At 36.4% G+C, this 14,940-nt stretch overlaps 1 protein-coding gene across 1 annotated transcript; it reads right to left on the bottom strand.

Moving 5' to 3' along the window:
- Positions 1 to 377: 377 nt before the first annotated feature.
- Cmtr2 (cap methyltransferase 2) lies at positions 378 to 7,732 on the bottom strand. Its single transcript, XM_046435140.2, has 2 exons — positions 7,319 to 7,732; positions 378 to 3,922 (listed from the first exon to the last, which is right to left on the bottom strand). Exon 2 carries the CDS (start codon positions 3,907 to 3,909, stop codon positions 1,609 to 1,611), a length of 2,301 nt encoding a protein of 766 aa, XP_046291096.1. The 5' UTR covers positions 3,910 to 3,922; positions 7,319 to 7,732; the 3' UTR covers positions 378 to 1,608.
- Positions 7,733 to 14,940: the final 7,208 nt, after the last annotated feature.

Raw genomic sequence — 14,940 nt, 5'->3', positions numbered from 1 at the left:
CAAGCAGGGCATCAAGACTATTAAGTGCAAAATGATTTTCCAAGAGGGTTTTCCCTTGGTAACCAATTTTCCATTTGACTTCCAGAATCATATAACTTGAACTGCTTCCAAAAGGCCACCTGTAGGAAATGAGATTTCTTTCAAAAATCTACTTCCAGGCCTCCATGCTCCCTTTTCTCACCACCACCCCTTAAGTACTCGATCTTTCTCATGCAATAGTTTCCATAAATACTACAAAATTAAGGAATAAATTTTAATGAATACAAATCAAAGGAAATGAAGGAACATTAACTCTCATTCAAACCTTCTTTTAGTCTGTTTCCAATTATATTTTTAACTTTCCCATGATTCTCTTTAAAAAAGATGAACACAAAATCTGTCTGCTAAAGACTTTATTTATGAATCTATAATGGAACTCAAAATAGCAAAGAACAAGAAAATTTTCACATCAGTATTTATCAACCAAATACATCAGAGAATACTTCTATTTTTCATATAACGGAAAATGCCTAAAAATGCACATGAGAATATAAATATTGTCTAGTTTGTAGAACTTTAAGATAATGAAGAATTGCTTAAAGCAGTTTGCCAAAAAAGTTCATCACGCTGTTAAAGACATACAATTCAAAAGAATCAAATGTAACTGATGAAATAACCATTTCATGGCTAATCTTTTCATAAAGTGCTATTTTCAGACTGAAAAAAAAACCTAGTAAAGATTTTATAAATTTAAATATTGAGACTTCATTCTGAAAGTATTAAATTTTTCTTCAGTACTGTGTTCATAACACTCATATATTCCCAATATAATAAGACTGTAAGATTATAAATGATTACCTTAAAATTAAATAAAAATCTTTTCATTCACTGATAATTTCCTGGAAGTTAAAAATTACTACTAATTTTTAAATTTTAAATTCATTTAAAAATTGTTAAATGAAGTTTTCATGATACAGGAGTGTACTAGACACAATTATTCATTGTTTTAAACATGATCTTTGGTTTGAAGCTGTCTTATTATTAGTTGCATGGTTGTACTTAGTAAAATATTTGTAAAATAGCACACTAGTTTCATTTGAAACATAAAAGAAAATCCAGTCCATGGTCTAAAAGCAATGAATGGCATATACCAAGAAATCTGGCACAGTGAGTTCCCTGATATCCGAAACTGTCAAGAGCTAAATGAAGTCCTGTTGCTGAGGAGTGCCTCCTCCTTTGACTGCTATCAACTCATTAATATCATTAGCCAATGAGAAGTTAGTTGGAAAAAACTCTGAATGAAGGCACATAGGTGCAGATCTTAAGCAGATAAGTAAGATCAAATCAATTGCATTGTGTAAGCATGGGCATATCCTCTCCAAATGCACACATCCTCATGTTTAGAGGCTGAATACCATCACTGAATAGATTTTTGCCAAGGAACAACTCTACATGGATGCATCTATCCTAGAAATCAGAACTAGCTGATGCTTTTCTAGAATTAAAACCTTGGATGATGTAAAAGTTGGTCTTTCCCCAAAATGAAAAATATTAAATTGATAGAGCAAACAGATGCAATAACATTGGAAAATGTCACAAAATTGAATCTCAGAAAGAACAAATTCAATTTCATAAATGAAGGCTGCTGCTGATTTCTTCTCTCTCTCCCTGAATAATCAAATGTAAATGTCTTTTGGCAATAGCAGCATTTAAATCCCACAAAAAATCAAGTAGTGACCCATTAAGGAGCAGCTCCATTGGCACAAACTGTAAAACCTGCTGGGGTGCATCAGAGTTAAGCAAAGTACTCAACAATTCATTCATATTCTGCAGATACTGGAAAACTGGATTTGGAAGATTCTGATAACCAACACATAGCAAGACTGCACAGGTTCTCAGGGGCTCAGAGGATGTGGGACAAGAAAACGTGATGAATCTAAAACAACTGTGGAGTACAAAGATCAAGCCAGCCATAAATCTTGTTAAGCAAGAAAGTACAGGCAAAATCATCATATCTCCTGCATGAAGCTGCTGTAATGAATGTAGAAGGCAGTTCAAAAACAAATGCTGGTAAGTTGGGTCTCCATCATGAAGCAAGGAACAGTTAAAAGTCATGAGTTCAGCTGATTCTAGGAGTTGAACTTCCACTGGTATGTTCATTTTTACATCATGGAGTGTTGGTAAACCCACAAGCAGGCACTTTATCTGGTTGCTGGGTTCTAAAACCTGTTCATCCTGAAGGCACTTGGTGAGGCTAAACAACTCAGAAAATATTAGTTCTTCTGAAAAAATGTGACAAGAACAATAACATTGCTGTGTTGGCCTGGAATCCAAATTTAAAGCTTCTCCTAGGGACTTTTCAATTGCTTCGTTCAGAGTCTTTAATATTTCACCATCACAAAATGGAGAACACTTAACTTTTGGCAATTTCTTTCCTTCTAAAATTTGCCATAAGTGACACTCAAGATTGGAAGCTGGTCCTTCTAAAATAGAATTTTGCCCAGGATGATATACAGCATGTTCTTCAGCCCAACTATTAAAGTATCCTTTGGCTATTTTATCTTTCCATGAAAGGGTTTCCAACATCTTCCTTTCATTATAGGTTTTAAAATATCTGTTCCTCTGCCCAAACCATTTTGTATTTGTACTACAACCAATGTTAGATTTTTTTACTAGCCAGTTATTTCTGGAAAGAGGCTTCAGTTGAAATTTTTGCATAAAATATTGTACAGCACAATCCCTTAAATTATTCAGCTTTGCCTGTTCCTCTTCTCCCATGCACTCAAACAGACGAATGTTCTCAGAAATTGTCTCTAGCTGATATTTATGAAAAAATGCACAACATTCTTCATGTCTTTTAAGAAATGATTCTGGAATCAAATTATGGGGAAAGAGTGCTTTTCTGGTCATTTCAGTCCCAAAATTCAGCACCATCTTAGATAACAGGGGATTGATAGCCTCTCTTCCTTTATAGCGGAGACACACCACATAGACTTCTGAGTTGCCTGCCTTGCTAGTAGCAGGTTTGAAAACATGGACTTGGTCAAAGGAACAGTTTAGCAGGTACATCAGGTTTATGGAACAATGTTCAAACAAAGTAAACATTTTCAGAACAAAAGAGCCACCATTTCCAAGAGTGGTCAGAGCAGTGACAACTTCACAGTAATGTAAAGAAGAGACTAAAGCTTCTTGTTCACCTGGGTTTCCTTGGCAATCAAAACTCCCATCGGCAGTGATCAAGTGAATGGTTGCCATGCTGCTTACGAAATTCTGAAGTCCAGTCAGATATTTCATGGTCATGATATCACCAGTGTTATCTGGACCAAAGTACCACCAATTCAAGGTATTTGCAATGAGCCGGTCATCCATAATCATCATAAGATTGTCATTTGCTTCATGGTATGGATTCAGGGTATTAGCCACCCAACTCCAATCACAAGGGAACCGATGGGATTTTAAGTAATGGTTAAGACTAGCTATAAAAGCTCCGGGAGCTTCACAAAGGTGTAGAGAATTCAGTTTTCCATTCTGAAAAGCTTCCTGTGGAATAAGTGGAAAGCTGCACAAAATCTCATGAAATTTACACCATGCTTGAGTGCAAAGTTCAGCATTCACAGATTTTCTTACATGAGAAATTATTTTTCCTGCTTTATTAGTGAAAGCAGTGTGCTCATGCCACTCATCCAGTTTCTTATCACTTAGGAGGTTTTTTACTTCATTTAGGGAGTTCTTCAAATCAAGAAATGCATTTAATTCTGCATGGTCACAGGTGAAAATCTCACTGGGATCTGGTAACTGCCATTCATTATTAACTGGCTTACAATAAGAAAAGTTCTTGGCAAAGAGTTCAAAAATGTCAGCAAGAACATCTGGGCTGAATGTCTCAGGACTTGCTAACTGCTGAACTGGTGGCTTTCTGCACTTACTCATTTTCAAGTCAAATCTAGAAAGAGAAACACAAAATTAAATCAATCACATTTATTAGTGAGTTAAATTTCATCAGTAGTAAATCTGATCACACCTATAACAAACCCCATAAGGAAAGGCTAATGTCAGAACACTCTGTTATAAAACAAGGCAATATGGAATAAATAAAAGCTTTATCCACCAGACCAGAGTCCAAATTCCTGCTCTGCTATTTACTGCTTAATAAATGGCCTGGGAAAAGTACTTCACCTCTTGGGATTCAGTTTCTTCTTATCAAAAAAAATGGACTTATCATTGTTTTAGAGAATAAAACACACTAACATATAAAAAGAATATACCAAAGAATATTTGTCAGTGAATGTCAACTCTTATTATCATAATAAGCCATCTAGCTTCTTCCCAGAGTTCTCTACCATGGTTGTGACACCATCCACATGGCCTCAAACACACACACTTAAGAGATTTATCCATGGACATGACTTTGGATCAAGCTCTAACAAGGGTCTTTTAGACTTTTTTAGTTCCCATTATACTTTACCTCCTCCTAGGAGGTGATGCTGCATGTGAATCCGGTACTGGTCCCTCTATCAAGCCTTTCTGCCACCACCAACTACTACTGCTAAATACATCCTCTGCCCAGATTTCAACGACGCATGCACTTTGGTGGCACCAATCATTTCTACAATTCACAACAAAAATTCATTGCTCTAGTTTGACTCTGAAATGTCCCCCAAAGGCACATGTGTTAAAGACTTGTTTCCCAGCCCATGCTGCTAATGGAATACGGTGGAACCTCTAAGAGGTGGGGCCATGTAGAAGAAAGTTAGGTTATTAGGGCATGCCCTTGAAGGGTTATTGGAACCCCAGTCCCTTCCTCTCATTTTGTATCCTGGGTACGAGCTATAAAGTTCTTTTTCTCCATGCACTCCCAGCCATGATATTCTGCCTCACCACAGATCCAAAGGCAATGGGTCATCGGTCTGTGGCCAGAAACCTCTGAAACTGTGAGCCAAAATAAACCTTTTCTAAGTTGTTTATCTCAGGTATTTTGCCACAGCAATGGAAAGCTGACTATACACTCATTATACTGCTTGTAAACTAGGTTGTACTTGAATGGTTAGTTTCCTTCGCTTCATGTTGAAATGACCAATAATCCCTCTGACATGTCTCTATAAATTATACATTCCTGCCTATCATATGATCAGTCAGACAACTCCACACTTACATTATAAAATTTCATTATAAAACTTAACATACTTTCTTAGCAGAATTTTAAATCATCAAATTTAAATTTGTAAAATATCCTTACTGAATATAATTACAGTCCATCTATAGCCTGTGTTATAACACTAAGAAACCAAAACTGTCTGCCTCTAGGGAAGGAAAAGGATATGAGAGAAAGAAGCATGACTTAATTGGCAGTTTTAGAAAAGTTCTAAATTTTAATATATAGGACAATGAGTATTATATGGCACCTGTCAGTGCAATTTAATAGGTACATTAGTTTTTGAAGTCTGCACTTACTTAGCATATTCAATGTATTCTACAACTTTTTTATCTCAATTTTTTTTAATCTCAATTTGTTAGACGTAAAAAAAAAAAAAAACTGACAACCAAATCACCATCCCAAAAGACACTGCTGGTTCAAGGATTACAATGGGAAATAAAGGTGAACTGTCATAATAAATACAATATCCAGTTGGCTTCATTCTATTTGTTTTGTATTGTTCTATTTGTTCTTACATTGTTCTCTCTTTTTTTCCCACTATTTTCTTAGTTGTCAATGGACTTTATTTATATGCAGTGCTGAGAATTGAACCCAGGGCCTCACACATGCTAGGCAAGTGCTCTTCACTGAGCCATAACCCCAGCCCTCATTCTTTTTTATTTGTTTTACAAGTTAATCCATCAGTCTGTAAACGCCTTAAAGTAACAAGAACCTTCATAGTCATTTATTTACCATACTGTATTCACAAATCACATGGAAATACAGGTTAATAAGTCACAAATACACACCAACATTTTTTACTTACCTTAGATCAATCGTGTTATACTGTTAAATTGTATTTAGACAGTTTTCTGAAAGAAGGCATTTCTGCATTTACTAAAATCCTAAGGTGGGCAAATACAACTTTATTACAGCAAGCTCTTCTCTTCTCTCTTAATTCACACAGCACTTACTGGCAATTACAACCAAATGTATTCTATTTTAGAAAAAGTCTTATTTTAGTCATTAACTTCGAATATTAATTAATAGCTGCAATTAAGGTGTGAAATCTTACCTACATTAAATTGCCTGAGAAGGAGTAAAGGAGTTCAAACACCTCCACGGTTCTGACTATACTTTATTGGTGTGGCCACCTAATTTTTATTAGTCCTCCCCTTACTCATTCCACTCCACCCACACAAATCTTCCTGCTGTTCACAGAAGACACAGACACATTCCAAGCCAAAAACCTTTGCAGTGGCTGGTCCCTCTACCTGGAATGGTCTTCCCCAGATATCTGCACAGCTAATTTCCTTACTTCCCTTCCTATTTGCTCAAGTGTAATTTTCTCTATGAAGGCTACCCTTGACATACTTATTTAAAATTGCACCTTGCATTCCCAATTTCCCTTACCTTACTTTCTTTTTTCCATGGCATTTATTTCCCTCTAACTTATTCATGTTTACTGATTATTGTGTGTCCTTCTCAAACTAGAATGTAAGCTCCACAGGTCAGGATCTTTGTTTTGTTTACTTACATATCATCCCAAGAGATTAGAACAGTGCCAACTAGGGCACAGTAAAGCAGCAACAAGTATTACTGAATGAATGAATGGATAACACAGTTTGCAAAAGAATCACTGCTCTAATCACGTTTTATTACGAATCATAATAATGCATTTTAACTTCACTCCAGCACTTCCATGCACAACCAAAAAAAGAGAAGAAAAAAACCTCTGCAGTTTCCAGAGTGCATGGAAAAATTTTCCAGTATGTGATCCTCAATCACTTTCATTAAGCACTTCATAAAGCTTTGTGGCATCATAATTCTGCTAGGTGGGTCTGTATTACTATTCTTATATTGCAGACTCGAGTACGAAAATTTGTAGTTTCCTGCCCAAAATCACAAAGGGAACACTTGCACAATTCGTAAAACTAGTGAACCTAACTCAGACCCCACAAGATCTCAACAGCTGTTGCCTCTCCAATTGATACAAGGGAGTTTTACAAGTGTTTTCCTCCAACTCCTCTGGCCAGGAACTGTGAAAACAGAAGGGTGTACCCAGCGCTTACTTTGGGTCTGGGGCACCCAGGATCTCACTTCGCCTAGTGGAAGGGAGTCCCAAGCCCTCCCGAGCAGTTCCCGCCCCTGCCTCGCCCACTGAAAGTCCAAGGAGGATCAGGCTCCTAACCCGGCCTGCATTACCTTCGCACCGCCCACCTGGGCCCCCAGGGTATGGAGAAGCTGCTCTTCTTCACTCCCACTCCTCACTCGTGGGAGCCATTCTCACTTCCGCTCCAGGGACTGCTTCCTGGGGTGGTCACTCCTTGGATCCGCCACACCTTCAGCCACAGGGCAGCAAGGCAGAGCGCCCTGAGGCCAAGAAGGCGGCCGGGATCCGCCCTCGCGGCACAGGGAGCCAGAACTCTCCTCCAGGCCGCGCCCCCGGCAATCACGGGCCGGGGCCGGCTAGAGGGCCCTGACAGTCACGTTGCGCACGCGCCTTCTCGGCTAGGCTTGCGTCACGTGCGTAAATGCTACGCACGCCGTTGACTTTGGCAATGCTGAGGCCCGGGCCCCCTAGGTTTTGTTTCTCCGAGAGGTACTGAACTGGAAAGGGCCAGTCTCCCGCCCTCTGGCCGCTATGGCAACTGAAGCTGCGCGCGCAGGAGCGTCCCTTGGCTCCGCCCCTAAGGAGTGAAGGGGTGGGATGGGGCGGGGCCGACTTACCCAGATCGCTCTGGCTCCGCCCACCCACGTGCTGGACCGTAGGTTTCCTAGCGCTGTGATGTTAGTTCCTAGAACAGATCTTAATAACTGGAGCTTGAAAGACAAGAGTTTAAATGCCAAACTAGGAAAACTGCTAGACAATACTGTTATTGTGTGTGAGTGTGTGTGTGTGTGTGTGTATTTATAAGCCAGTAAGAAAAATAAAAACCTCAGAAAAAAAAAAGTATGAAGATTCTAATAAGCAATAAACAAATAGCCAGTAAAAACATACAAAGTTGTATAACCTATTATTAAAAATTAGGAATTAAAATATTGAAAACTCTACATTTAGCAAAGATTTAAAAGATTGATAGTGGCCACTGTCGGTGACAATATGAAGAAATAGGTTCACATCTGTGGGTGGGACTAAAAATTAGTATTTTTAGTAGTAACCTTACAGAAGGCAGACTTTTAAAATGAGTATGCACTTTAACACAGCAATTACCACTTCTAGCAATTTGCCATTAAGAAAAACACAACAGTTGACACTCAATTTGGACAGAATGTTGATTTCAGCACTTTAATAATAAAAAACAAAACACTCTGCCTAAGGGAATTAATTAAATTATTTATGATACACCCATATAATGTCCATGTGCATTACATACAGCCATTATATATGTGACAACAGTATGCATGAAAATAGAATGGGATAGAAATGTTTGTAAAGTTTGAACCGTTTATATAAATATAGCCAAACATAATAAATATGAAATGCACTTTTTTAATATAATACTTGCCTATATATATTTTATTTAATACTTGCAGAGGCCCTGGATTCTATCCTTAGCACTGAAAAAAAAAGAAACAATGCTAGGTCATTTGAATATTAGTATGGAAAGAAATTTATTTGGACTCTTCACATTATAAACAAAAACACATCTCATTTGGATTATCAATCTATATTTTAAATGTCAAAGAATAAGGGGCTGGGGCTGTAGCTTAGTGGTAGAGTGCTTTCCTAGCACGGGTAAAGCACTGGGTTTGATCCTTTGCACCATATTAAAAAAAAATAAAGTTATAAAAAATATATATCAAAAAATCAAAGAATAAGAAAGCATATGAGAACATGTTTGTGACCTTGAAGTAGACTAAAACTTTGTAACAGGACACAAAAAGCATCAACTATCAGGGGAAAATGTATAAATTGAACTCTATAAAAATTAAGAATGTGTTTATCAAAATATACCACCAATGTGAAAAAGCAACCTATAAAGTGGGGGAAGTTATATACATATAGAGATAAAGATAGATATTTCAGAATATAAAACTCCCACAAATAAATAAGGACAAGATATCCCAATATAAAAACTGACAGACAATTCCAAAACAGAATATCTAAGAGGCCAATAAACATATGAAAAAGTGCTCAATTTCATTAACCTTTGGGGGAAATGCAAATTAAAACCATAAAAATATACCATTACCCCCCCCCCAAAAAAAAAAAAGATACCATTGCCCATCCACTAGAATGGGTAAAATAAAAAGACTGAAAACATAGATGTTGGAGAGAATGGGTCAATGGAAAACTGAAAGAAAATGATCTTCCAAACTTACCAGGTGGCTCCTTCCTTATGTCCTTTCTTTTTCTTTGTATTTCAGTTTTTTTAAGTCCAGTGAAATGCTCACATCATAAGTGTTCTATCCAATCCCTTCTGCCAAAATGCCTATGGAATATTTTAGGAAGTGCCATCCAGCTCCTTCCCAGTTTCCCACCCTCAAGAAACAAACATAATCTGGCTGCTTTCAAATTGGTAAGCCCAAGGGATCCTCTGAGTAGCTGGGGCTACAGATGCATACTACCACACCTGAACTACTGATCTATTTTCTAACACCATATTTATGGCCTACTAGGATAGGCAGAACTAAAAAATATAAAAGTGTATACTTTTTTTTATTTTCAGCCCCTTTCCATTCAATGTGATTTTTAAGAATATATAAAACCATGTTGCTTTATGTATCTGTAGTTTGTTCCTTTTTATTGCTAAGTGGTATGACATTATATGGATGGACTTTAACCATTCTCCTGTAGATGGATTTCTATGTTGTTTCCAGTTTGGTGATATTATGAGTAAACCTGCTGTGTATTATGAGTAATCCTGGCTGTGAACATGCCAGTATAATGCATCTTTGTAAGCATTTGTTTTCTTTACTCTTGGGTAAATAACCTAGATGTGAAGAGGCCAGGTCATTGAGTAGATTAAAAAGTTTCTCAACCTCAACCCTAATTAACACTTTTAGGATCAGTGAGACAGAGGTGTGTGTAAGTTTTTAAGAAACCACCAGTTTTCCAAAATGGTTGCACTGATTTTACATCCCCAGCCACAGTGAAGTCTGATTGTTCAACTTGGTTGTTCACCAACCAAGATATTATTTTCAAGGAATGAGATAATATCATGGTACAAAATTAAATCTGGTTGCTCATCAAATAGACAAGAAGATCAATGTAATAGTAGACACAGAGACAAACCCACATACTTATAGTCATCTGATACTGGACAAAGGTGCCAAAAATATACGTTGGAGAAAAGATAGCCTTTTTAACAAATGGTACTAGAGAAATTGGATATCTATATGTACAAGAATAAAACTAGATCCCTCTCTCTCACCCTGTCCAAAAGACAAATCAAAGTGGACTAAAGACTTAGAAATTAGACCAGAAACCTTGCAAATGCTAGAAGAAAATATAGGGTCAACACTCCAACATAATGGTGCAAGCACTAACATCCTTAACAAGACTTCCTAAAGCTCAAGAAATAAAACCAAGAATCTGTAAGTGGGATGGCATCAAATCAAAAACCTTTGGCACATCAAAGAAAATGATAGAGAGCATGAAGAGAGAGCCTGTGAAATGGGAGAAGATTTTTACTAGCTACTCCTCCAACAGGATTAATGTCCAGAATATAAGAAGAACTCAAAGAAACACCAAAAAACCCCAGATAACCAATCATTAAATGGGCAGAAGAACAGACATTTCTCAAAAGAAGAAATGACCAACAAATACAAATGACCAACCAATACATGAAAAAAATGTTCAGCTTTGCTAACAAGCAGGGAAATGCAAATCAAAACTACACTGAGATTTCATCTAACTCCAGTCAGAATGGCAATTATCAAGAGTACAAATATTTAAAAATGCTAGTGAAGATATGGGGGAAAAGGTACACTCATACATTGTTGATGGGACTACAAATTAGTACAACCACTTTGGAAAGCAATATGCAGATTCCTCAAAACATTAGGAATGGGCCACACGCCGTGTGGTATACCTGTAATCCCTGTAGCTCAGGAGGCTGAGACAGGAGAATCTCAAGTTAATGCCGGCCTCAGCAATGGCGAGGGGCTAAGCAACTCAGTAAGACCCTGTCTCTAAATAAAATACAAAATAGGGCTGGGGATGTGGCTCAGTATTTGAGTGCCCCTGAGTTCAATTCCCAGTACCAAAAAATAAAAAGGAATAGGAATGGCACTGCCACTCCTCAGCATATATCCAAAAGAACTAAAATCAGCATACTCTAGTGATACAGGCACACCAATGTTTATAGCAGTCCAACTCACAATAGCCAAGTTACAGAACCAGCCAATGTGCTGGTTCATCATCAATGGATGAATGGATAAAGAAGGTTTGGTATATTACACAATGGAGTTTTACTCAGTCATAAAGAAGAATGAAATTATGGTATTTTCAGTTAAATGGATGGAAATATATAATATCATGTAAGTTAAATAATCACACTCAGAGAAGTGTTTTCTCTCATATGCGGTAGCTAGACCAATTAAGAGGAAAAAATGGGGTGGGGGTTGGAGCTCAGGAAATTAGAGGGAAGGTCAGTGGAGTAGAGGAAGGAGATTGGGGAGGTGGAAGGAGAGATAGAAAAAGGGGAGACATGCAGAATAAATTTGACAAAATTATTCCATGTACAAGTATAAATAGACCACAGTGGATTCTACCTGCATGGATATCTATAAAGCACCAATTTAATATTTACAGAGGAAAACCAGTAAAGAAGAGGAAGGGGAATAGTGAGAGGGAGGAGGAAAGGGAATGAAGCAGCACTGGGGACTGAAATGGATCAAATTAAATTTCATGTATTATGAACCCGCTGTTATGTATTAACTATAATGCACTGATAAAAGCATAAAAAGCAATTCTGGTTCTTTCACATTCTTGTTAACTTTTGGCCTTTTAGACATTAGTGGGAATCAGTTGCTTTTTAAATGTGCTTCTTAATAAATATTAATAAAAAGGTAAGTATGTGAATATTGTTCTTTTGTGGAACTAAGGAGTAGGTGAAGGATATGTAATGTTCTAAAATTGTTGTGTTCCCTGAGGTTTATAAATACTATCGTGAATATTGCAAACAGTTAACCTTTTAGTGAGTCTGCCCTAACTAAAATAATCACAACATTTAGTGGGTATAAAATATGTGCTGGGAACTGTACTTCTTTTTAAAACTTTTAGTTTCTTTCATTCCATTTAGCAGATATATTTATTGCCCCATTTTGTTAAGAGAAATTAAGGATCAAGGTGACTAAACAATGCCTGAAGTTCATCTAGTCCATAGTAGACTCGGGTCTGCATGACACCAAGGTCCATCTATTATGCAGAGAATTCCTAGAAATTACTTCCAATAATTTTAAAAAATGTCATATCCATGGCCCAAAAAGTGTATAGTACAACAATAATTTTCCAAAAAAAGGATGAATTTCATTCTTTTTCTCCCCACACAAGTAAGAGGGTAAGTTGTTAAAATGTTTTTGGAAAAGATGAATGTATGAATGCATGACACTAGTACCCAATACTTTCAAAAGTCGAAGAAAATAACCAAGCATTACACTAACAGATTCGCAAATTCAGATGAACATACACAGTTAGGTGAATGCATTTAGTATCAACTATTAAATATATTTTTAAATATATATTTTTAGGTTGATACAATATCTTTTTTTTATATTTATGTGGTGCTGAGGATTGAACCCAGTCCTCACACATACTAGGTGAGCACTCTACCACTGAGCCACAACCCCAGCCCCTTAAATACATATTTTAACAAACATTTTAATGAGCATACACTGATAGTGTCTGATTGGCAGCTAGCTACAAAGCCTTAAGCTTTGCTGGTATGACAATGAGAATATAAACAGCATACAAGAATTAAAACAACTAGCTCCCAGCCTCTGCTCTGATTCTATTTCTCTATTAGCAAACAAACTAAACTGCTTCTGCAGTTACCATCGATTACCTTGCTGAATCTTTAGTTACATCTGAGACACATATTCTAAGGTGGCATTGTATAAATTGAGGATCTAAAATCCAATAGTTTTCTGGAGTGATGCAAATATCACAAGATATATAATATATATCTTGATGGGATTTGAGTTAACAGGTACTATATATGTATTCATTAAAACTCATGAAATAGTAACTTAGATTTGAATGTTTCACTCTACATAAATTATCTTTTCCCCCTAAAAAAGAACCATGAACTAGTACTGAACTCTAGATAATGATATGCACACTGAAGTGTTAGAAGACATGGATATGTGCACCACACATAAGATGGATCAATTCTTCTATGGTAAAGCAGGAATAGCAAAACGTTCATGATTGTAGACACTAGGTGTGGACATGTAACTGTTTACTGTGCATCTCTTTCAGCTTTTCACCATGTTGACATTTTTTCATAATTAAATTTTGGAGAAAAGAAACAGATTCACACCATGAAAGATGGGAATGGCATCTCCTTCCATTAAAAAAAAATAATGAATACATACAAATACATATTTTCTTAAATATTTATTTTTTATTTAAAATATAATTTCTACATACAATGAGTATCTAGGATTTCTCCTCTGAGTGAGCTTTGAGTGAACAGCATTGGAATTGGTGGGGACAAGGCAAATGTTCTCATGGCTCAGCCCTTCAGATCTATTTATCTGATTCAGTGGTTCCACTGATTATTCTTGGTTTTGACCACCACACAATCTTAAGCTATTCCTACTCTTTTGTCATCTATGTTCCATTTACTTTCCTTTTTCCATATGGAAAGGATCTTTGTTTAAAGGCAGCAACCTGAGGAAATACTGATGTTAAAATTCCACAAGTTGACAAGGATTTTAAGCCTGATAATAATTCTTCCATTTTCTCTCAAGAGCTTCACTAGATTTTTAAATGGCATTCTTTTCAAAATTCAAGCAGCACTTTATGATGTCAAAATACAGTGTGAAAAAGAGGGAATATAGTTAAGATTAGAACCAATTTGGCTATTACATTATTGGGTAGAATATTTATGTTGAAGTGTTTGTGATGCTTGCAAACAATAGCCTGAATCTTTTTGCATGTTGTTTTGGAAACAAAAATTGCAAAAGTTGAGTTTGATACGTAAATGTTAAGAATTTCATGAGGTCATGAAACCAGTTTTGTCAATTTTGATGCTATAAAATATTAGTTAAACTTCATTCTGCATTTTAATAAACATTTGGGACTAAAACTCAGTATGAAATAGCTTTCTTAAAATTTATTTCTTGGGAATCCATGGTTTTCTACATAGTTATTTAAAGTTAATTAAATAGTGTAACTTAATAAATGGAAAGAAATCAGGATGAGTTTTGTATGTTATATCATTAGAAATTATATTTTAAATTAACCTAAAATAAGATTTATAATAATCATTAATATGCTAACCTAATTTTTTTAAATATTTATTTTTTAGTTGTAGTTGGACACAATCCCTTTATTTTATTTATTTATTTTTATGTGGTGCTGGATCGAATCCAGGGCCTCGCACTTGCTAGGCAAGCGCTTTACTGCTGAGCCACAACCCCAGCTCCCTGATCTAATTAATGCTTTTAATTAAAATAACTTTGTCATGGACTGAATTGTGTTCACCCAAATTCATATGCTGAAGTCCCCTCAGTGTGACTGTATTTGGAGACTGGCTTTTATGGGAGCAATTAAGGTTAAATGAAGTCATAAGGTTGGGGCTCTAACCTGAAAGGACTGACATTCTTATAAGAAGAGGAAGAGACACCATAAATCCTTTCAGTACACACAAATC

The sequence above is a fragment of the Marmota monax genome, unplaced genomic scaffold, assembly GCF_021218885.2.
Source record: "Marmota monax isolate L192 unplaced genomic scaffold, Marmota_monax_Labrador192_F-V1.1 WCK01_AAM20220418_F8-fsc00024, whole genome shotgun sequence".
Lineage (NCBI taxonomy): Eukaryota > Metazoa > Chordata > Mammalia > Rodentia > Sciuridae > Marmota > Marmota monax.
The sequence above is the reverse complement of the archived record's forward strand: the minus strand, read 5'-3'. Positions and strand labels throughout refer to the sequence as shown.

Bases quoted from the DNA above. Each gene is read 5' to 3' on its own strand.
- Cmtr2 (XM_046435140.2), bottom strand. From the start codon at position 3,909: ATGAGTAAGTGCAGAAAGCCACCAGTTCAGCAGTTAGCAAGTCCTGAG.